A 23,885-nucleotide genomic window follows, 5' to 3' on the forward strand; every position below is an offset into this window, starting at 1 on the left:
GCCCAATTCCCGGGTCACTGCCAGTGTTAAGTGCTGTGGGACTGAAGGGGAAGGGTCTCTTCTCCCAGGTGGGATGCTCTGGCCCCAGTAAGGGAGTGTCCCTTGGCTCCTGGACCAACTCTGCCACTCCAGCCACTGCAAGCCCTGTGACCTTTGCCCCCAGCCTCCTCTCAGAGCAAACTGGCCCTGTTAACCAGCCGCCTTCCCACCTTAGCTCCAAGAGAGCAGAAGCAGAAGCCAAGGTGCTGGCAGCCCTACCTGTCCTCAGCTGGGTGTCCGCGACCGCGCTGAGCCCTGGGTGTTTAGGCTCTGGGGCCGTGGCAGCAAGTGATACTGGAGGAACAATCGGCTGCAAAGCAGGTTTGTCAAGAGGGCTGGGTTCTCCAAGGGAGATGAGGCATTTGCCTATTCAGAGGCAGCCAGCAAGCAGAGCTTGTTTCCTCCCAGACAAGCTGATAGAGGTTGGATTAGGAACTAACAGCAGGGATAAACAGTCCCTGTCTAGCATGGCAGAGAGCTAACGGGGCCCCCCTACGGCTCCCTCCCCCCAAGACTGCTGCTGTTTAATTTATCAGCGAGGGGCAGGGGTGAAATGAGCAGAGGACTTGACTGCTTTGATCAGTCAAGGGCAGAGAAGGAACTTGTGCTGGACCTCCCATCGCTAAGAGAATAGGCAGCACCATGGCAAGTGAGCTTCGGGGACGACAGGCATCAGGTGGGGATGATGCACCTTGGTGGGAAGACTGGAGCTATTCATATGCCTAGATCCAGCAGCTCAGGCAGGAGGTGTAGCTAACAGAGCCGGGGAAGCTCTCTCAGTCCCTGTCCCCGTCCTCGCCTGCCGACCAGCTGCACACCACAAGCGAGGAAGGGTGGGGAAGAAAATAACTCTTTGAGCACCGAGCCTCTGGCTGTTAGCGTGGAAGATGCAGCACTCCCAGGGTTAAGGACAGGAGCGTCGGCTTTGCTGCACCTGTTACAGATGGCAGGTTATCTCCCCAGGGATTACAGCAGGCAGATGATGCTGGAGCAGCAGCAAGGCCTGCGCTGGCTGGGATTTTAAAACAGGAAGTTCAGCCAGGTTCCACAACTGTCCTCACCTGACACTGCAGTTCATCTAGCCCCAGCCCCGCAGGCACTGGGGCAGCAGCCACGTACGGGACTCCCAGGGCTACGTTCAGGGTCACAGCTCAATGGAGTTTCAGGTGGGGTCCCCACTTCTCCCATTCCGCTACAGTGCGTGTCACACATACTTATGGGCCTGTTCACCAGCTCAGACTCATTCCTATGGGAAAGACTTCCCCACCCCCACCCCCGTCCCCCTTGTATCCAGCAAGCTCTGAACTTGGCCCAGGCGACACCGTTCCCCCTCTGGCATTACTGGGACACGGCCGGAAGCATCTCATCACACGGCTTCGGGGATGGGACTCTCCCCGTGATTTTTTTTTTTTAACTGACTACTTGCAAAAAAATCCTATTTTGGGGCAGAGCTCCCTTGCCGTAGGATTCTGGGGCATCAGCTGTTACCGGCCCCTTCCCCTCCCCGCTGCCATGTACAATGCCGGAGAGCATCACCACCCAACCTGCTGGCTGGTGCTGGTCTGTGCACACCCAGCTCAGCTCTGCTGCTGCTGGAGGTAAACAGCCCAGGTAAGAGCCTGCCCATGGTGTCGCACTGCCATGGCATGAGACAGGAAGTGCATCCGACCAGCGACACCACAGTGAAACTGACTGCACCAAGCACTGCCCAATGCACAGGAAGCAAATCGTTTCCCTCACTCCCGTGCCGTAGAGAATGGGCTTAACCAAAGCAGCCCATCGTGAAGAACAAGTGAGGGTGAGGACAGCCCATTCCAACCAGACTTGCCAGGACACCAAGAATGCCGGGCAGGTGGGGAAATCCCACTTGGCATCATCTGGAACTGCCGAGAGTTGCTCCTCCTCCATGGCGTAGAAGGGCAGGTCGAGTTACTTACTGGAAATCCAGGGTTGCGACAGACAAAAGAAGATCTGGCACCATGCCAGGGTGGAATCTGTGCCAGCGACCCAAGAATAACATAGGCACCTAGAGTTGCTCATTGAAACCTGCCAGAAGGGATCCAGAGCAAGTGTTTCTTAGCGGTATCTTCCCATCAAAACAGACCAGAATAGTCCTGCCTGTCCCCGTGCCCTGGCAGAGTCATTTAGGACAGACTGTTACCTGGGGAGCATGGGCTCCCGGGCAGGGTCCAGTGGAATTGCTTCTGGGGAACAAGGTCTGTTTTGCAGCAGATTTTACTCTGGGCCAATAAAAGATTCACTGGGCTTCACTCCAGCCTCCCTTCCCCACCTCAGTACAGCATTTCCGACAGCTTGGCTGGAGCCATCTTTGCCCTCGCCCTATCGGAGGGACGAAGGTAATAGGGGCGTTCTCCTCTCTCCGACCGGGTATGAGAATACTATGACCCCGTCTCTAGGGATTTTGAGTGAAAACAGAACTCTGCAGCAGGGGTATAATCTCTGAAAAGCTAGGGCCGGGAGCCAAGAAGCCCCAGAGAAAGGTGGTCAGTTTTCTTTACATTCTTTAGTGCTTCTGCACAAGGGCAAATGGCAAGAAGTTGACTGGCTGCACAGGAAGGATTTTGGGAACAGACGGCACAGTGGCTGCTGTGAGTTCAGTGACCTCATGTGTATTACCTAGCTACAAATCATGATGCAAATTCATCTCCATTATTACACACACACACCCAGCACTGTACCTTCACCCTCCCAGCGAAGAACCCCATGTCCCGGCAACTTCCATCCTCTGCAACCCATGGTGTTTGTCTTGTAGACTCTAAGGCCCTTGGGGTAGGGACTGGTTTTTCTCTCCGTCTGCACTGTGCTGAGCACAATGTCTCCTCTGACAAATGAACAGGAACCACGGTACGGCTCCTACAGCACAGGGGAGAGCTTAAGGGAATATTTAGCCAAACATTAGGAGCTTAAAAGCAGCAAAGAGTCCTGTGGCACCTTATAGACTAACAGACGTTTTGGAGCATGAGCATTCGTGGGTGAATACCCACTTCGTCGGATGCATGCATCATGTATTCACCCACGAAAGCTCATGCTGCAAAACGTCTGTTAGTCTATAAGGTGCCACAGGATTCTTTGCTGCTTTTACAGATCCAGACTAACACGGCTCCCCCTCTGATACTTGACATTAGGAGCTTAGAGCCTGATCCACATTTGGCTTTGAAATATCAATGCACGGTGCTGCCAGCTGCAACACAAAGTTCAGTGCAGACTCTGGATGGATGTGGGTCAGGAATGCAGTGAGCTGGGGGATTTACGTAAGTGATGAATTCCAGTTCCTCACCGTCAGAGCGAAGCATCCTCTGGGCTTTTGATCCTAGTGTCCCTCTGTGTGTCAGCTCTCTGGACTGGACAAGCGCTGCAGAAACGGACCATTCAGCGAGAAACACCTTCCCAGGCAGGAAAGGAAACCGTTAACAAGCCTGGGCTACAGACGGCATTTATGTTTATCTTTTACCTGTAACCTTCCGTTGCCAAACCCTCACACTTGCTTTTATTTAAATCTTTATCCCAAGCTTTGTGAAATGCACTCCTATCTGGCTTTACTATAACCCCATCTAAGCGCCTAGTGCGAAGGAGAGTGCTGAACTGAGGCGAAAACAGAAAGCTGAGCTGCACTGCTTCCATGGAGGCAGCGGACCAGTGCACACTGCGGGTGTCCCGGAAGACAGGGCCCGGGGCCCGCGAGTGTAACAACGTGGGGTGTGTAACTTGGTAGTCTGCAGGGGGAAAGAGGCAGCTTGCGGAGCCCAGAGTGGGCGCCTCTGCTGCCAGCAGCCGGGGGCTGGGAAGCGGTTCTCCTGGTGGGCAGACAGGGCTCCCTCCCACTGTGAGCATGGGACAGCGATTCACAATAGGCACCTTGGGTAAGTTGAAAAAAATGTCAGCTGTGGGGCCAGCTACGAGAGGACAGTCCTGGGGAGAAGCCAAGCATCTGCCACCAGGGAGCCTGGGGACCAAGTCACCTTCTGGCACCAATGAACCATCTTACTCTGCACTCCAAGTCCACACGAGCCAAGGTCAAAAGAACATTCACAGTGGCCTTTATTGGCAATAAATCCCCCCAGAAGAGCAGGAAGCTCCACTGCACAGTGACGAGACCACCCACAGCCCGTCCCTCTGTGCTTCTGTAGGCCAGGCGGACAACGCCCCACATCCAGGGCATGCCCAACGCACAGACACAGCAGGGGAAGGCACGTCTCCCCCCCGCGCCCCCATTCACCCCAGCAGCGGTTCTCAACCTGCAGCCCACTCAGCACACGGCTGCGGCCCACGTGACATCCTCAGGGCCATACAGGTAGTACCGGATGCAGCCCACACTGGTAAATAGGTTGAGAACCACTGCACCCCAGCAAGCATCCTCACAAGCACATTCTGTGGCAGGCCCTGCAGCTCTCAAGCCTTAAACCAAGGTGTCTCCTTTGCTTTCAGACCAGGAGACAGACCCTCTGCCTGCACCCAGCAAGCCCCAAGCTGCACACCCATCTGGCACAGTGCAAGGGTCCCAGCTCTGCTATCACCACAGGGGACACAGTCACTGCCAAATGCAGCTGCCTTGCTCCCACAACATGCTTGAGCCTCGGGAAGGTTAATGGCTTTAGACACGGCAACAGATTGTCTTTGTGGACGCTGAGCACTCCGATTCCTTCCCCTAGTGCCTGTGCCGCCCACTTGGGAAGTGATTTGAAGTTTGGTTCCCCTCCCACTCTAGGGCCCAGCCCTGCTCCACTGAAGTGAATGGGAGTTCGGCCATTGGCTTAAACAGTAGCTGGATCAGGTCCCCGGTGCAGAAGCAGCCAATACACCTGTGCAGCACTACTGGGGACGGCTGTGGAAAGGAGCTCTCGGCTGGTTCTGCAGATCCACGGCCTTCACCTAAGCACCCAAGAACCACCAACTCTCAACCCCAGAACACCTGAGTTAAGCTAGAAATGCAGCTCGCTTCCCCTGACCTCATCCCTCCACCCCCACAGGTCACAGGACACAGGGAAGGCAGCATGGAGCAATTGCATTGCATTTACTGACGACTTGTTTCTTTCACCAGAGTGCAGAGGAGCAGAAACAGGCAGGCGTCCCATCGTGACTCAGGACCAGGTGACCATGAACTGCTCCCCCATTGGGAGAGTGAGTGGGATAATCAGGATCTGAGGAGACAAAGGGGAGCTCAGTGTCAGCGACAACACAACATCACAGCCTCCGGGGACGGGGTGGCTGGTAACAGCTTGTTTGGGGACCTGCTCTCCATCCACAACAACTGCATCAGGGCAATGTGAATACCCTCTGCCCCCATGTGGGCACACCCCAAACACTGCCTTGTGGGAGAATCCTGGAGATGCTCTATCTTTGGGGTGCAAGGGGTGTAAACGTCCTATAGAGTTCTAGAGAACTCTCCCTGTGGCACATTTCCAGCCCCGTTAAACAGACACCCTAGAGAAGGAATCTCATTCGCTGCCGAGATCTTCAAAGTGATTCCCAGAGAGCCCTTGATCTCATCCCCACTCAGCTCTCCAGGCCCCCTGTGAGGAAGTGGGAATGTTCTTGCTGTGTTCTCTGATTACTGAGTGCAGAGTATTGACCTGGGAAGGTTGCAGGGGAGTTTTGCTGGGACTGGCTGCACTGGGGGATGGGAGACTTTCCTTGAGGGAGGATACCTGAGCATGTAACATGAGAACCAGGAGGGGGGTTGGAGGCCAGGTGACACCTCTGTCCGGGGAAACTGGAAAAAAGACAGGGGGAGGAGCTGACGGGGGAGGCTGAGACAGATGGCTGGAGGGAGTTTTAGTTTGGAGCTGGCTGGGAAAATGGAGGGGAGCCCAGATGGGCTGTGGCCTCTCAATGGGGCTCTGGCCTCCCTTCCCCGCCCCCCCCCCCGGCCCCCAAGATGGACCTAACTGAGGGGGTCCTGTTGTCTGTACCTGCAAGACCTGTCTTGGACTGTGTTCCTGTCGTCTAAATAAACCTGTTTTCCTGGCTGGCTGAGACTCATGGTGAATCACAGGAAGCCGGGGGTGCAGGGCCTTGTCTCCCCCCACACTCCGTGACAACCCCCCACGAGGATCCCCACAGCCCACCACTCCCACAGCAAACAGCAGCAGCAAGGGTGACCCCCAGTAATGACACAGCATCAAGACGGATTCTGCCACATGCTCCCTGGGGTCTCCACGTCTCTTCCACCCTTTCCAGGCCCCTCCCCTCCCCCAGAGAATCCAGGGATTCAGAGCTGGAGGGGCCCTGGATTGGTCTATTCTCCAGGCCACTTTTAAACGACTCTCCCCTACTGCACCCTCAGAATCCAGGCTGGCCTCTCTCCTTGTCCCTCTCCCGCCAGCAGCAGCTCCAGCACCAGCTGCCCGGGCAGGATGCTCCTCTGTGACTGTTCTCCCTGGGGTCCCCGCCAGAGCAGGCAGCCTCCCCTTCCCAAGGACAGAAATGAGACGTCTATTTTGCAGCCCTCAGAATAAGCACAAAAGCAATGAGGCGGGAAGCGCAGGTGTCTTTACCTTGGTGTCTGCGTTGTAGGAGAAATCGGAGACAGGGATGCCGTTAGCTAGAACCCTCTGGGGCGGGCTGGGGACACCCAGCACTGTCACCTCCTGCAGCACCAGCCCGTCCACCTGGCTGTTCACCCGCACCAACTCACTCAGCAGCACACCCTGCAACAGTTCCTCCAGGTAAGGTCTCCAAGCCAGCTGACATTCCCCCTCCAGCCAGGCTCCCTCCTCAGCCCACCTGCTCCTTCCCTCTGACGCTACAGCAAAGTCCTGAGGTGGAGCTGGTGGGTCTCCTGCCCAGGTGACAGCGTGACATCAAACCCAGGCCAGTTTCCCTGGAGAGTCAGGCAGGAGGAGCTGACCATGCCCTGATCCGTGCAGGCTCCGCCGTCTCCTGGGCACAGACCCTCCTGGGGGAGGGAGGCAGGCCCACACCCACCCCGAGAGAGAGGGGCAGTCTCAGCAGCTACGCCATACGAGATCTCGCACTGGGGTAACGTTGCTCTGTTCCCCCCGTCACACAGTGTGCAGCCAGACACCTTGTACACAAGATACCCTATTTATACAGCTTGCTGAAGGGGGTCTCGTTCTCCTGGACGGGGACATCCCAGGGCACAGGGACAAGCCAAGCAGAAGGAAGCTCTGTCACCAGGTACTTTCCAGGCGTCTCACTAACCTATGGTGCTGGCCAGAAATGGAAGCCAAGGTCTAAAGTAGCCACGTCCACAGAGCCTGCCGCCGGCTGTGGGAAAATCCCAGACCTGAGTCCAGCCTCAGTGGCTTCCTTTGATTTTTCTAGCCTCGGGGCAGAGACAGCACCACCGGGCTCAGACTGTTCTGGGCTCTGCAGCCATTAGGGAGTGGCAGAGTCCTTCACCAGAGTGAGGAGACAGGCAGTGCCCGTGCCCTGATGTGCCATTCAGCAGCCGCGTTGCCAGGACAGCCAGTGAGGCTCAGCACCCGGGTCGGGGAGAGGGGACCAGCAAGGGCACTCGCACTCCGGGAAAACTCGAGAGAAACCACCTTCTGCTTCGCTGTGCTGAGTGCTTCGGAAAGGACAGCCCTGCTGGGAACAGGCCCCCCACTCTTTCCAGGTACAGCTGGGAGGTTCCAACTGTCCAATCTCGTTTGCCCAGGAGACTAGACTGCAGCAACCCGTGTGCAGAAAGCCCAGCTCCCAGCAGGCAAGCCAAGGCTCAGGATCCAGCACTTCCGTCTCACCAGGCCGCACCTCTGCAGTACAGCCCTGGAGGCCCTGGAAAACTCCCTGGTTCTCGCTAGCGGCAGGGCACCATCCGCACCCCCCAGCACAGGGCAGCTGTCACTCTTAGCATCCCTCCCCAACTCCCCCACCAGACTCACGTTCGTGGCCAGGAAGAGGATCTGAGTGTAGTCGCCCTTCTCAAATGTCAGCAGGCTCTCACCGTCATCCCAGAACAGGTCGCCTCTGGCAACCCCAGCCACTGTCAGGGCCACTACCAGGGTCATGCCCTTCTTCCGGCTCTCCGTGGTCGTGAAGCCAGGCTCCTAGGGAGATGCAGCCGGCAGTTAGAGGGGTTCTATGCAAAGTACTTCCCGGGGGTGGCCTCAGGCAGCTGCCGGCCAGGGCCCTGATATAAACGTACGTCTCCTGCCAGTCACCCGCTGGTGCGAGGTCCCTCACTGCCTGACCCCAATGCACCTGACTCTCCAGACGGGGCCAGTGTAGCAGCAGCCCCAGTTTATAACAGCTAACCCGCTTCCCCCGGACATCACAGCCACTGCCAGCCTACGGAAGCAGGGCAGGCCTGAAGATCAGGGCCAATGTGCTTAGCAATTTGGTAGGCAGGAGTCCTTGGGGCACGACCCAAACTGCATCCCCACGGCATTGCCCCTCTGGAGGAGTTCAGAGTTTCAGCCTCAGAAAGGAGGGGGGTGCTGCTCACCAGCAGGATGGGCGCCCAGTCCTGAAACCATGACACACTGGCCAGGATGGGTGTCGCTAAGAAGCTGAATCCCCCAGCGAGGCCGATAGCCTGCAGGTTCGCCCTTGGGCGGACACACCCTGCCCCAGGCAGCAGGCACAGCCCACGCAGCAAGAACCTATTGAATCGCATTCCCGGCCCATTTAGCAACTCACGCTTGTGCAGGTAACTCAAGATCTGTGTTTGCGCAGCTTATTCTGCAACCTGCAGCTTGTCACATGGCTGACATGAAGCAGCGTCTCTACCCTGAGCTGGGGACAGGCTAAGCAGCTAACATGCCCTTTCCTCGGGGTACATTTTAGAAGCTGGCACTGTCATATTGCCAAGTGTGCCAGGTGCCCTGAATAACTTCGATTTTCTCCACTCTGGTACCAACAAGCAGCGTGACAGCGAATGGACCCGAACAGCATTCCCAGGCCAGAGCCCACTGTCCCATCAATTCAACAAAAAAAAAAGCCCTGGGGACATTCTGTCCCCACTCTGGAACCTTTTGCAGATGCCCCGTCTTTTGTCATCCATCTTCCATCCCTTCTCTCTTAGCCCCAGTTACGCTCAGGCCTCATGCACTCTGCCACCATGGAATCAGCCCCAGAACCTAAGCTTTCAATTCAGAGTTAGGTGTTTCTAGCCCTTGTGGTTGCAAAGAGTTTTGGAAATAAGAAACAGAAAGCCTGAGTGAAGACAGATTGAAACAACAGCTGAGAGTTGTTAGCTGCCCCATAAAGCTCAACAGGGTGTTGACTCTGAAACCTAAGGATGACTGCCATGCAAAAGCTTAACTATTTCATTAAGGTTCATTTTAGCAAGGAAGCCTTGGCTATTTTCGCCTCACTGCCCTTTATGATACTAAATAATTCCTCCCTTTTCTCCCTTCCATTTCTTGCATGCTGTGATGTATAGCAGGACTCCTCAGACTTAATTCTTAACCTTCTCATAAGAATCCCTCCACCTGTAAGGCCGTTTCTCTGACACCATTCTGCTCCCTCATCTTCTGCAAACATCCCCAACCCTGCAGTTCATAAGCTGATTGATGCTCGAAGCTGCATGCACCTTCGCCAGAAAACCTCAGCCACGAGGTGCAACCATGTGATGGAAGTCACACCACCTGTGACTGTTGCCTCAGCAAAGGGATTGGGGGAACCGAGATTACGCTGGAGGGGGAAATGGTTACTTGTGCCACATGGCAATGGTTCAAGAGAGACTCACTTGCAGAGGTAGGATGTGTCCTGCCCGCACATGGACGTTAATGGTGTCCAGTGGAGCTGGTAAGAGGACCCATTGGCCCTTGCTGTGGATCACGGAGCCCTGAAGAGCAACAGATAGAGAGAGGAAGTCATTACACCCCATGGCACAGCTCATCAGCTACGCCCAATCAAGCCAAATATCAGAGGCCTTGCAAACGCTATGAACAGGGAGGTACCCGGCATTCGTGTGGGGATGGAGGTTCCCAGGAAGCCAGCAGCATGCAGGGAAAGCCAGGCCAACGAGGAACTGCATTAACAGACACCTGCTGGGATGCGACGGGGGAGCTGCGCATTTAGGAACGGAGAGGAGACCAGACCAGACCAGACCAGACCTAGCTTACAGCGACGGCTGTTTGCTGGTGGAAGGCCAAGAACCCACGTTATTCCAAAGAGCACCGGCTGTACCGCGTACTTACTGCCATCAGGTTATACCAAGTCTCTACGGGGAAGTAGCCGCTGACTTTGGTCTTCCCTGCCTCTAGCACTGGCGTGACTAGGAGCCCTGCCCCCCACATGAACTGGCGGTCAACACTCAGGGTGTTCGGGTCTGCGGGGAACCTGCAGAATGGATCCGGGTGAAGCCTGTATTCTAACACCAAGTACGCTGTACCTTCAGAGCCGCCCCCCGCCCCCGCCGCCCAGGCACCTCCTGCTTGCGGGGGGGAGAGACGGGACACACGACTGGAACAGTCGCAGCTGTGCTACGCCAACCCATGCACTGGACTGAATGCTGGCATGTGCCAATCCCCATGCCATGCCCCCAGCCCCTGATCAGACACCCAGACCAACCCATCCTCCCTGCTGTGGGCCCAGTAGGATGCTCACTCCAGGAAGAGGGGTCGTGCTACCGTCTCCCCCGCCGAGTGGGCCTTGTGGAAGAGGGTGTAGAGATACGGCAGCAGCGAGTATCGCAGGAAGAGGGCCTTCCTCATGGCCTCCTGGGCTGCAGGGCTGAAGGCGTACGGCTCCTGGGGCTACGAGAGAGGAGGAGTCCAGCTGAGAAACTAGGAGGGTGCAGGCAGATCCCACTGTGAGGATCAGGCCTTTTCCTGTAGCCATATTGTAAAGCCCAAGGCCTTTGTCTGCAGCCATGTTAGGAGAGCAGCAGCCATGAGCTGAGAAGCAGGAAGTCACCACCTCACATCCCACCTAAATTACATTAAAACAATGGAATATCCGGCTGTTAGGAACCAGCACCCACTATCACCAGATACAGAAACAGATCTTAAGGTGGTTAAAGGAAACTTAGTCTGACAGCATCCTGTCCGGCAAGAAATCACTTCTCAATAGTTGTGGTTGTGAAATCCTCATTTCTTCATTGTTTTGTCCCCACTATCTATGGTTTGTCTGTATGGTCTGTCTGCTTCTTTGTTTGTCTGTTACATAATTCATTTTGCTAGGTGTAAATGAATTAAGGTGCTGGGGTAGGATTGGTTAGAGAATTTTGTTAGGATTGGTTAGTACAATTGTAGTAAAAGGATTGGTTAAGGTAGAGCTAAGCAGGACTCAAGTTTCACTATATAAACGGGTCCAAAAGGAAGGTCTTGGGAACTTCCAAGATCAGGACACAGCCCAGGATCGGAGCTGCCAGACCTCGACACCCTGCTAGCACCATGCAGAAGCTGGAGTCCCCGGAAGACTTGAGCCTGACTGGCCAGCAGGGCACAGTTCATCTGCCTTATTGGGAGTGGTGAGCACTGCGCAGGTAGCGTGTGCAGTCTGCTTTGGGAATGGTAATAGAGGGTGAGCAGAATAACACCGTGTAAGGCTCTTTCACTGGTAAAAGACCCTGCAAACCCACAGAGTGTAAGGTGACACCCTGAGCCCTAGGACCAGGGTGTATGGGGAGGGGGGTTCCCTAGAGTGTAAGGGGACACCCTGCGCCCTAGGACCGGGGTGTGTGTGTGTGTGGGGGGGGGTTCCCTAGAGTGTAAGGTGACACCCTGCGCCCTAGGACCGGGGTGTGTGTGTGTGGGGGGGGTTCCCTAGAGTGTAAGGGGACACCCTGAGCCCTAGGACCAGGGTGTGTGTGGGGGTTCCTAGAGTGTAAGGTGACACCCTGAGCCCTAGGACCAGGGTGTACGTGGGGGTTCCCTAGAGTTTAAGGGGACACCCTGAGCCCTAGGACCAGGGTGTACGTGGAGGGGGGGTTCCCTAGAGTTAAGGTGACACCCTGCGCCCTAGGACCAGGGTGTACGTGGGGGGGTTCCCTAGAGTGTAAGGTGACACCCTGAGCCCTAGGACCAGGGTGTACGTGAAGGGGGGGTTCCCTAGAGTTAAGGTGACACCCTGCGCCCTAGGACCAGGGTGTACGTGGGGGGGTTCCCTAGAGTGTAAAGGGACACCCTGAGCCCTAGGACCAGGGTGTACGTGGGGGGGGTTCCCTAGAGTGTAAGGTGACACCCTGAGCCCTAGGACCAGGGTGTACGTGGGGGGGGTTCCCTAGAGTTAAGGTGACACCCTGAGCCCTAGGACCAGGGTGTACGTGGGGGGGTTCCCTAGAGTGTAAGGTGACACCCTGAGCCCTAGGACCAGGGTGGGGGTGGGTGCCGCTAGAGAGCGCGAGTAACAGAATTGTGTGCAGGTAACGAGGGGCAGAGGCCCGAGCTGCCCTATGGTCCCAGTGCGGAATCGAGGCCCAGGAGAGTGGCAGGGCCTCAAAGGTCACAGCACGTCAGTGACCAGGCCAGCGGTGGGACCCAGATCTCCTGAGTCCCAGTCCTGAGATCAGCATCAGTCCCCATCGGCTTCCCAACACTGAACGTGAGGCTAGCGTGGAAACGCTCCGTGGAGGAGCCCTTCCGGGCGCCGTTATCCAGCAGAGCAGCCACGCAGGGCACAGACCTGCGCCCCGTCCCTCCAGGCCTTCTTTAGGCCACACACACCTTGCCAGGACTCTGTTCTGTCCCCCTCCCTGATCACAACCCTCCAGCTCCCCCCCCCCACACTCCTCCAGCCCCCTGGAATCACCACCGGCTGAGAAGGAAGAACTGGGCTTTGCCAGAGGAGTCCAGCTTGGCCGTGAGATTCCCTCCGGCGCTCCCTGCGCAGGCACCAGGCTCCTGCCTGCCCTCACCTTGTTGCCGTGGTCGTTGTGGTTCCGCATGAAGGGATAGAAGGCGCCCAGCTGGGTCCAGCGTACGCACAGCTCCTCAGAGGTGTCACCCAGAAAGCCGCAGACGTCCGCCCCCACCAGCGGCACCCCGTACAGGTTGAAGAGCAGCACCCCTGGGAGAGGGGGGAAACACAGTCTCTGAAGCATGGAGAACACCGGGACCCCGGGCAGGCTGGAGGGGACTGGTGCAAATGCCCATCTCTCCCCCTTCCCACAGGGGGACTGGCGCTGACTCGGGCCCGGGGGACACCTGTGGTCGTGGCACATCAGCTATGGGAAGTGGCTGCTCTCAGCCACCATGCAGCTCTCCAGCTGCCAGTCTAGTAACCCAAGGAAGATCAAGAGTGGGAACTGCCCATCTGGCTGGTCTGACGGTGGGGCTGCTGGGGAGAGACCCGCAGTCCTAGGGAGGGGCCAGGGGAAGACAGAGGAGGAGATGGAGAAGCTGCAGACAGGGCCCCAGGCTCACTGCTCTAGCAGAAGGCTGTGCCGCAGGAGACAACATGCTGGGTCTCTGGGCTGGCTGCCTCTAGCATGAGACACATCATGGGGCAGAGGGAGAGATGAGGATTACGGGGGGGCCAGAGTAAGGAGAGGAACTGGCAATACCGAGCAGTTCCTCTCCTCCCTGCAGCCTCAGAGGAAAAACCTTTCATCAGGCAAATTCCCTGCAGCTGGGTTCTCGGCATACAGCCCCAGTTCACCATGCCCAGGGCAAACATCAGGCCCGATGGTATCCATTACACACATCCTCTCGCTGACCCAGCTCTGGGACACACAGCTCCTTCCACATCCTCCTTCCCTGAACAAGATAGAGGGGATCTACCATGCTGCAGCGACTCTCCAAAGGGACACATCACATCTTGGCCTGGGAGGAGCCGGGATGGCCAGGGCCCCTTTAACCCCATCCCCTCCCTGGCTCTGGGAACACATCCTGCTTGGGAGAGTCCTCGGTGGGCTCCACCATTGCTAGGTTAGCGGCAAGCCCCAGCCGCTCCACCATGCGTCACCGGGGCAGGCTGCCCAGTTCAATGGGAGCAGAGCGAATGGAGCAGGGACACCACCCCGGACCGGGGGTGCGAGGGGAAGGAGTAAAGACAGCACATGACCCAATGCAGCAGACCCCAGAGAGGAAGGTTCTCGGGCCCACATCAGTGCTAGGAAATCCCAGTGACCAGTGCAGATTTATGAACCCAGGCAGCCTGGACCCTGTATTCTAGGAGACAGGCTTCCCCTGGGACTTACCTGCCACAGCAGAGCTAAATTGCAGAGGTGATTAAACCACACTCCCTGCTCGAAGGGTGCAAGAGGCCTCGGCTTGGCCTCACTGGTTCTCTTGGCCTGACACAGCCCCATCTGCCGAGCCCCAGGGCATGTCACAAGTATCCTCCATTTCCCCCAGCCTTCCTGGGGCAGGCAGGCTGATTGCAGGGGGTGGCGCGACAGGGTTATGCTTTGGAGTGGTGCGCCCTGCGGAGGTTTACTGGGCATGGATGACTGCACCTGAAATGCAGCAGGAAGGCACCTAGAGATTGGTGCTAGGCAACGTCCAGTCATTAAATTACTGCAGAGCTCACTGCACAGGGCAGGAGGAGCAGGGGCTCCCAGACGCTGTCCAAGGGGGTTAGCTGACATGGCGGGGAAGGGAAGGGGCCTAGAGGGATCAGGACAGGGCTGTGGCACAGGACACCTGAACAGTGACGGGGATACCTGGGATAGAGTAATACAGCTGCTCCCAGCTGCTCCTGACGTCCCCAGTCCAGTGGCCGGCGAAGCGGCCGTGACCCGCAAAGGTTGACCGCGAGATCACGAAAGGGCGCTTCCCTCGCACCCTGACCAGCGCACTTGGGGAAAGGAAACAGATGAGTCAGGCCAGTAGCAGGAGTCTCCCCAGCTCAGCACAAGCATCCGTCCCCTCCCAGCGCGGCTCAGCCGGCGGGGGACAGGGATTCGGCCACCTACAGCACAAGCCCCTGCCAATGAAGACACACTGAGGCAGACGCCCTGCGTAGGGCGTGCAATGGAATCACCTCTTCTAAACCTGCCCACGCATCGGGGAACCCAGGAGTGCCTGCCAACAGCTCTCAGCCTAAGACACTGGAGCCAGCCTTACCCCGGGCAGGGGATGCTGGCCAGGGGGACCCTGCGCAAGCTGGGCCCTTCTCACTCCCTTCTGTCCATCTCAGGAATTCAGCTGACAGCTCCTCAGCCCTGCACGCAGGGTCACAGCCCTGTAGGAGGGCGCAGCCTGAGCCCGCTGGCTCCAGCGGACGCACGTCAGCTCAGCCACAGCCAACGCTCTTCTCCACGGCCCCCAGCTCTGGCACTCAGGAGATCGAGAAGCTTGAAGCAGTTAACATGCCCCCCTAGTGTTGGTAACTCAGACTGCACAGGACATTTCTGGGCCTGTCATGCCAGGGGGAGCAGAGGGGCTTGGGCATATCTAAGGCCGGCTGCAGGGGAAGCAGATCAGCAGAAAACCTGAGCAGTTAAAATGAGGACTTCAGACACTGGGGGAAACTCTCCCAATAAACAGACCAGGAGGCCAGAGGGCTGGGAACAGCTCCTGCCACATCTCCGCCCACCTAGCCTCCTGCCACGCAAGGCCAGAGCAACGGGCTACAGTCTGCTTCCGCATCCAGGAGTGGCCAGCAGCTGGCACTGCCGTGGGATGGGGAAGCACCCATAATGCATCTGGCCACTTGCACAAAGCTGCAGTGAAGCGTCTCTCCTGGGCCAGCTGGGGGCATATCACGGCTGGCTGCCACAGCCTCCCGTCAGTGAAAGGCCGCAGCTCGAACCAGTCGCACCTGCAGTCAGCCCTGCAGCAGCAGCCCCGAGAGCCCCCCTCCCCGAGGTTTCCCAAGGCTGGCCCCCAGCACTGAGCAGATTCCTAGGAGCCAGCCGCCCGGCGCCCGCTGCGTTGTCCCCTCTTCAGGAGCCTGTGGTCAGTGCCGGACGTACTCGTGGGACGCGATGGCCTCCGTCAGCCCGTACAGACTGTGGAGGTTGTAGTGCGAGGACAGGTACTGCTGGCTGGAGGCACAGATAGTCCCTGCCCGCAGGCTGCCCCCCAGGACACCTGCAAGGAGAGAGGGAACGGGTGAGTCCCAGGGCTCCGTGCAGCCTGGGCGGAGCAGTCCTGTACCTGCAGGGAACACGCCCTGTCACACTCAGCATGAGTCCTCAGCCCCCATGCCACTTCAGGGGTGCCAGCGCCCTGCGGCCTCAGGCCCAGCGGGCTCCTGGCAACTCCTGAGGGCAGCTGAAGGCTTCTCTGGTGCCCCGTTCTCCTGCAGTCGGGCATGTCGCCACCAGGGAAAGGGGAATTGACCATCAGCACGCCTAGGGCTACAGCGGGAGCAGGAGCAGGTCTCTGGACTCAGCCTCCAGCTGCCTGAGCAGAGAGAACAGGAACCAGCCTGAACTCTGCGAGTCTCCCAGCTCAGCCTCCCCGAGACCCGAACCAGGTTTGCTTCATCGTGCAGCCTCCAGCTGCTCCCCTGCTCTTCTGCAAAGGCCGCCCGCGTCTCCTTCACACACAGGCTTGGTGCAGCGCCGGAGAGCAGTGGGCTGCGTGCCTGGATGCCTCCAGGACAGTCGTTCGATAGCAAGGCCAGCCGCTGCTGGGGTGCAGGGACTCAGGGCCCTCTTGTCCCACTGGTTCTCTTGCCCCCGCATTTGCCAGCAGAAGGCTCTTTGCCCGCAGTTCCTTACCTGGCACATAGGGTGGGTTTTCCAGTTTGTTGTTTGGGCAGCCGTCCAAGGAGCCCGCCACAAAGTTAGATGGCTCGTTCATGTCCTGGCAAGAGAAAGGACTCTCGTCTCTGGACCAGGATGGTGGCAGTTGTGCAGGGAATCAGAAGTATTGTGGATCCAGCACCACACCCCCCACCCTCCCCCAGGGCTCCAGCTCCAAATCCCCATCCTGCTCCAGGTGCCCTGGGTCCCAGCAGGGCAGAGAGAGGGAAGCCACTCACAATCCACATGCCGTCGAAGGGCACCTGGTCATGGAACTCCTTCACCATGTCGTGCCACCACCGGTGAGTCTCTGGGTTAGTGAAGTCTGGGAAGACGGTCGGGCCAGGCCATACCTGGGAGGCAAAGGACACCACTGGAGCCACACTTGTCAGCATGACTCTGGCCATCTAGACAGTCTCCAGCCCTCTCCCTCTCTGCTCGATGGCTGCTGGCCTCAGTGACCCATGCACATGCTAAGGAGAGTGGAAGAGGCGGTGGGGCAGGGTCAAGGGCCTCTGGTGATGGCAGGGGACACTTCCCAGGAGTTTGGAGAGAGGAAGACTCCTCCTCCCTGGGGAAGAAGGTCTCTGCTTTGGCTGGGGACACTGGGAGGTGACCAGGGCTCCACTCAACCCAGAACACAGACTGGGAGGTTTGACACCAGTGGGACATGGGCTCTGGGCTTTAACATCTTCATCCACCCCCGGAAACCCCCTGGTTTCAGCTCCGACACTGACTCATCTCCTGCTCCAGGCCCAGGACTCACTTTCCCAACCAGAGGCTTCCCCGTTGCATTTCGGATGAACACCCCTCGCTTCAGCCCATCATCGTAGGGTTTGTAGCTGCCGGGGGGCCCCGAGCTGCTGATTGCTGGATCCTGATGGGGAAGAAACATGAGCAGCTCACTGATCGATGAGAAGGAGAAGGAGAGAAACATCACGCTCTCGGAGAGAGACGAATGCGATTCCCCAGAGCCTGTGCGTAGGTCCTCGGGCGGAACCCAACCCTTGGCTACTGCATAGCGCCGCCGAAGGGCGAGACAGGATGGAGCCTGAGGACGTGGTGCAAACTGAACTCACGGAACTGCTGAGCAGCAGGTTTCAGGGAGGTTACCAAGTTCTTTGCTTTACCAGGGTCACTGCGCGACTCACATGCCGCATCGGCAACTTCTCTGCAAGCAAAGCACAACCCACATTCCCTCAGTCGGCTTTCCTTGCCTCGGCCTGGTCTTCAGAAACAGGATCAGACCAACAACCAAAGCTAACTCCTGCCAGCTACAACCAACCCTCCCCCCCCAGGACCACGGACCAGAACAAGCAGCCAGGGAAACGGACTCTCTCTACAGGGCATGGGGAGACGAAGCGGTATTTCGGAGCTGGTTTACTCCATATTCTGAGGTTCCACTGGTCCCCTCTCCAGGGGCATTCAACCACCACCAATAATCGTTTGGGTTGGTGATGCGCCAGCCTGAGCCCTGGCAGCCAAACTCAAGTCACCAGTCAGGCTGCGGCATGTTTGATTCCCAGATCCCCAACACTGAAGGGGAAGGTGGCAAAGGGAGGACACGGGATGACGGGGCAAAGCGCAGAGTCCGGAGGCCAACCATCCAGAGGTAAGAGAACAGGGGGCTGGCGTTCAGGGCTTCACTTACCACGATCATGACGTACCTCCGGCCGCTTTGGTGGAACTCCCGCACCATGTCCGCATAGTCCCTGAAGTTGTTCTTGTCGAAGGTGAAGTCTCTCTTGGCATCTGTATAATCTAGGTCGTTCCATTGCACATCCTGCAAAGGCCGAGACCCCAGTGTCAGAGAGGGACTGGGACAACCCCCAGCCACACACAGCCTGACGACCCACCCACCATGGCCACTCGGCACCGTCACCCTACTCCCCACCCCCTTGCTGTCTGGCTCAGCACCTGCGTTGGTTGCCTTGAGCTGGCTCAGGGTTGGCTCATTTCATGGCTCCATAGCAAGAGGTGCTGCTGCCAGGGGACGCAGCCTGTCCCAGGAGAGAACCAGACCTACCAAGGGGAACTGTGCTGCTGTCATGTTCTTCACAGCCTGCCGGGTCGCAGCGGTGGAGGAGTAGCCCCAGCGGCACAAGTGGAATCCCAGGCCCCAGTAGGGGGGCATGAACGGGTACCCTGAAGTTAGGAGGAAGCAGATTAGAGAGTAGCCCAGAGATGTGGAAACGGATTAAACCCAATTCACTCGGCAGCCTCCTCTCCGGCTACCCTGAGAGCAGGGTCCTGACTGACGGCCACCCACTGGCACCTGCCTCCACCAGCAGCAGGCAGCAGAAGGGACACAGAGGCCTTCAGAGCCAATGACGGGGCCCCCTGCCCTCCCCAGTGTGCTCGGGAGAACAGCTGTCGGGGCGGAGCCGGACTTGGCTTTAGACGCCGAGGCCCCAGCACGGACAGTCCTGATGCACTGGGCAAAGGAGGAAGCAAACTGTTCACCAGCTGCGAAGCCGCTCGTGTGCCCAGCCCAGCCAGGGGACTCGCAGCTCGACTGTTTGCTCCCAACAAAAGCCGCATCAGGGCAAGGCCAGTCCCTCTCCCAGAGGCTAGCGGAGCAGGAGGGCGGCTCCGCCGAACACCCTACCGATGACATCCAGGTACTGCCGGACCACGCTCTTGGGGTCAGGGCCCAGGAAGACATAGAAATCCAGAATGCCGCCTGTTGTTCTCCAAGTCAGGGCTGGGCTCGGCTGCAGCACCACATCTGCAAGGCAAACAGGAGCAAGCTGGCTGAGAACACAGCCCGGGAGCATCGCTCCAGCCACGTCCAACATGGGCCTTCCCCCTACAACCACAAAAGCTGCCGAGACCGGCAGCCAACCATACGTGGAGCCACTTCCACAAGTCTCTGCTGGATGACTCTGCTCATCCGCACTAGCCATGGGCAGGTGTAATGACACCGCCCGTGACACAGGAGGAAATGCAGTCCCTGAATCCAAGCCGTTCACAATAAAGGCAGGAGTGGCTGGTAGCAAGGCACGTACCCATCGCGTTGCTGTTCAGCAGGAAGACTCCATGGGCCAAGCCGCCATCCTCCATCACCAGGTAGAAGGGGTGAGAGCCATAGAGATTGACGTAAGGCTAAAGGACAGCAGAGCGTGAATTGTCAGTGATACTCGGGCAAGGCAAGGCAACAGGAAGCAGTGCAGCAGCCGGCCCATCCTCCCAGCCGGCGCAGAGCTGGGTACACAGCTGGGTAGCTGCTCATCCCCGATTTTCAGGGCTGACCTGCTGGGCATTCACATAGTCAGGGCACCACTGCTGGGAGCTCCCGTGGCGCCAGCCACACATCCTGCCTCGGATTCTTGCTGCTCTTTAGTAGCAGGCAGCAATGGGGATTTATAGAAACACGAGCGAGCTCTGCGGTGATGCGGCTTGTTCTCCTACAGCCCCAAACTCTCCCTGCTGGCTGTAAAACGCTCTTAGCCCTGGCGGCAGGGGGAGACTCAGGGAGCTTGGGACACGCGGGACAGTCCCCTGGGTCCCTATTGTACACACCTGGGTTGCTGGTAGTTGGCCCAGAGAAATGAGCTTGCCCAGGAGAGATCTCCCAAGGGACTGGAGCCAGGGGCCCCCAACCGGCTGTAATGGGGCCAAGCTCAGCTGCATTTGCAGGAGAAGAGACACTCCTGAGTGTCCGAGAGCTGAACCCAGGTCCCCTGAACCCTAACTCTGGGAACAACGGCACCAGCATCCCACTGCCAGGCTGGGCGCCGAGCCCTCGCCCAGAGAGCTCGTGAGAAACCTCAAAAAGCGCCACGTTCATTTGAGAGTCAGAGCCCTGGAACTGGGGTCGAGAGAAACACATGGAGCTGACAGCCCATGTTAACATCGCAGGGACACTCACAATGGGCCTCCATCCTTCCTGCCAGGCCCTGCATGCAAAGCTGAGTAATTATCCCTTACCGTGGGCGCCATGTCCCGATTCCAAAGGGTGACTTTGGTCCAATTGACATTGAGGGCGAGTGAGGTCAGGTGCTCCCCCAAGCCCGAGATGAAATGGGATGGCAGGGAGGTGGAGATCTGGAGGAACTGGTCAGCAAAGAAGAGGGGAGCAACTGTGGTGTTCAACCTGCCAGAGAGAAATGGAGACTCCCTGAAGGCAGACAGCAAATCCCACAGGGAGCTGAGCTAGGAAAGCTTGCTTAGAAGCAGCTCTTCCACCCAGACAGACCTTCAAGCCCTCACATGCTAGATACCAGGCAGAGGAAGGAGCCTCTAAGCCAGGGAAATGGCAGCTCCTCGGGAAAGGAGAAAACGAAAGCTTCCAGCTGGAATCGTGTGAGATCACAGAAAGTGCAGTCTTTTCCCCAGACTGCAGGGGGAGCAGCAAGGGAGTGGGGAGCCAGGGCCCCAAACCCCAGCTGAGGCCTAGAATCACTGCTTCACCCCGAGCAAGGCATTGAGTCACCTGGTGCCTTGGTCAACACAAGCTATGGATTCAGGTACGATGAAAACAGGAAACTCACTGACAGCAAGATGCTGCCTCTGCTTCCATCACTTCACCCTGGCACCTGGTTCACAAAACCCAGATAACTGCCCTGTGGGCCTGGCCAGTTCCTGATGCCAGTGGAACTGCTTCTTCCCAGGGCAGCTGTGGCATAAGAGGCAGGTACAGCTGCAGCTGCCTGTCTGTCTCTCGAGGGAGAGTAAATCAAGTGAGGTAGCGACAACACAAAGCCAAGGACCAGATGTCTGAGAGGGGTGGAGAGAGGGTGCAACAAGAGGTTACTCTGATTATAGCTGGGCAGTAATGACACTTCCCACTTGTAGCCCCATCCCCACCTTTGGCAGTGGCTGGGCCCAGGCTCCGGAAGGGGGTGAGTCAGAGGGGAATATTCTGTTTCAGGAGGGTGGAAGCACTTACAGAGCCTGCCCGCTGGATTCCCTGAATACCATCAGGCCAAAGGGCTCAGCTGAGACCTGCACACTGTACAGTTTAGAGGTGATTTGGCCTCTCGCTTTTGGGGTTTCAAGTGGCACTTCATAGCGTTTGTTTGCTGGATCCCTGAGCTGTAAGAAAGGGAGAGACCGAGAGAGCTTTACAGGCTGGAGCAAGTGACATTTCATTACAGTAAACTATGAGGTTGACCCAACGGCTTGTAGGCGACCAGTCACCCTGAAGGCAGAAAACCCAGCTCCAAGAACTGCTCAGCAAGGGAAGTAATGCCTACGGGCTCTAGGCAGAAACTCAGTGGTCTGCGCACACCCCTCACTCAGCACCACAGCTAGTGACTCCTGCGGCCCGAGCCCCATTGTGGCTGGCTAATGCACCTACTGACCGTGAAGTGGAGCCTGCCCTCCGTCTCAAACACCACGTCCAGCCGCAGAACCATTATGTCTTCTGGGAAGAAGGTGGGAACAGTGCGGGTCAGGCTGGCAGTGTAACCTGTCTCTGTGGCACTCAGGTTCTCCACCTTGTAACTGGGGTAGCTGGGTGGGAAGAAACACCAGGGCTGCCAAATCGCAGGGCCCCTAGCGGAAACCGGAACGTAGCAGCAGCCGCGAGCCTCACACTCTGCCCTGGAGAGAAGTTTATCAGGTGCACAGTCAAATCGGCCATCCGGAGAGATGTCACAGTGCAAGGGCCCTGATGCAGCAGTGCCTGGGGTCTCCAGTTGCTCTGCCCACCTCTGATACCACGTCCGCCCTTCTCCATTAGCACTACCGGATCTGTGGGTTGTCTCTGGCCCCGGGGGGTCTCGGAGGCTCGCAGCAGCCACACTGACTTCATGGACATTGAATATGGGGTGTAGGGCAACTGTTGCGAGCAGGGCGGCAATACTGATGACAGACAACTGCAGCACGGTGCAGGAAGCCTTGTGGCAGATGTGGAAATTCTCTGCCTCCTTCAGTCTCACTGGGGGCATTGCGGGGCTGGTGGGCAAGTGCTCCTCCTGCACAGGAGAGCCTGCCTAGGCAGCAGCTAGACGGGGACAGGGAGAAGCCCGCGGTCAGTTTTTACACATGAAGGTCTAGTGGGAGCCTCTGAGTGAACAGAACAATCAAGCCCCACCACATCTTCACACAGCCCACAACCTGGGGAACTCCTTGCCGGAGGAGCTTGTGACGCTAGGACTAGAACAGGGTTTAGAAGAGAACTGGATAAATCCATGGAGGTTAAGTCCATTACTGGCTATTAGCCAGGCTGGGTAAGGAAGGGTGTCCCTAGCCTCTGTTCGTCAGAGGATGGAGATGGATGGCAGGAGAGAGATCACTTGATCATTGCCTGTTAGGTTCACTCCCTCTGGGGCACCTGGCACTGGCCACTGTCGGCAGGCAGGACACTGGGTGGATGGACCTTTGGTCTGACCCCGTGTGGCTGCTGCCGAGGGCCCCGCACCAGGGGTCCCGGCTCCAAGTGCACCAGGGAGGCGACATGGGCACCGCATGCCCGGCAGGGCAGCCCCATCCCCGAGCCCCATCCCCGGCGGGGGGGCGGGGGGGAGACACCCCCGCTCCCCCGCCCCGAGCCCGGCTGGGGGGACCCCGCCTCCCACAGCCCCGTACCTGGCTCCGCTCCCAGCTGCAGCGGCGGGATCACGTGAGCAGCCAGTCAGCTGGTCCCCGGCCACGAGTCACGTGAGGGGGTGGCTCCGGCCCGGGCGGTCTCACGGCGGGGGCGGGGGGGCCTTGCGCTGATTACACGCAAGTCACGTACACCCGCGAGCTCGCTGCCCCGGGTAGCCGTTCCCACGCGCGGAGCTCAAAAGCACGTTGTCAAAGGGGAAACTGAGGCCCAGAGCGGTAGCGATTTCTCACAGCCGAGCAGCAAGTCAATAAAACAAACACAACACAGAAGAGATGCCAAGCAACCCACTGAAATGAAATGAAATGCAAAGGAAATCTGAAATCGATGAAGATGCAGGGCGCTTTCCTCTTTTTCCTACACAGGCTTATGAAATAAGCAGCTGTTAAACACAAGTCCAGGCTGCTTAGAAAAATGTGCATTTCCCCTGTGATGTCCCTCTGCTTATTCTGATCGGCAGAGGCCATACCCCAGGATTTCACCTTGTATAAGCTCCCTAAGTTAGGGGCACTACCACTAAGCAAAGCCAGGTGGATTTGTTTTTGCAATTGGAGCTCTTAAGTGAGGTGCTCACACTGATGGGAAAGACTGTTGGCAATTCACTAAAGAACAGTATTCTGTAGAGAAGAGAAGTATGAACAAGATTAGAGGATTTTCCATTTCATTCATGCCCTGTCTGCACGCATCTTCCCATTCCAGAGGCATCCATAGTCCATCTTCAAC

The 23,885-nt window shown here is 57.7% G+C and overlaps 2 protein-coding genes across 5 annotated transcripts in view; both read right to left on the bottom strand.

Annotated features, from left to right (window-relative positions):
* CARD14 (caspase recruitment domain family member 14) overlaps positions 1-3,523 on the bottom strand; it is a 23,950-nt gene extending 20,427 nt beyond the window's left edge. For 3 of the 4 annotated variants that reach the window (XM_039500845.1, XM_039500842.1, XM_039500847.1), the window contains exons 1-2: positions 3,338-3,523; positions 2,739-2,931 (exon numbers count right to left, since the gene is read on the bottom strand). In XM_039500845.1, the coding sequence (XP_039356779.1) occupies positions 2,739-2,796 (58 nt within the window). In that variant the 5' untranslated portion in view covers positions 2,797-2,931; positions 3,338-3,523. The remainder of the gene's footprint in view (positions 1-2,738; positions 2,932-3,337) is intronic. The other variant, XM_039500843.1, reaches the window with a different exon arrangement.
* Positions 3,524-5,052: 1,529 nt separating this feature from the next.
* On the bottom strand, positions 5,053-23,248 carry GAA (alpha glucosidase). Its single transcript, XM_039500848.1, has 20 exons — positions 23,144-23,248; positions 21,916-22,559; positions 21,501-21,646; positions 20,540-20,705; positions 19,618-19,714; positions 19,218-19,337; positions 18,636-18,754; positions 18,261-18,392; positions 17,376-17,486; positions 16,849-16,962; positions 16,586-16,670; positions 15,833-15,950; positions 14,579-14,712; positions 12,830-12,981; positions 10,579-10,727; positions 10,170-10,311; positions 9,716-9,814; positions 7,908-8,072; positions 6,555-6,707; positions 5,053-5,198 (listed from the first exon to the last, which is right to left on the bottom strand). The coding sequence occupies exons 2-20, from the start codon at positions 22,501-22,503 to the stop codon at positions 5,139-5,141; spliced, it is 2,850 nt and encodes a 949-aa protein (XP_039356782.1). The 5' UTR covers positions 22,504-22,559; positions 23,144-23,248; the 3' UTR covers positions 5,053-5,138.
* Positions 23,249-23,885: the final 637 nt, after the last annotated feature.

This window comes from Mauremys reevesii, linkage group 15 (genome assembly GCF_016161935.1).
Source record: "Mauremys reevesii isolate NIE-2019 linkage group 15, ASM1616193v1, whole genome shotgun sequence".
Lineage (NCBI taxonomy): Eukaryota > Metazoa > Chordata > Testudines > Geoemydidae > Mauremys > Mauremys reevesii.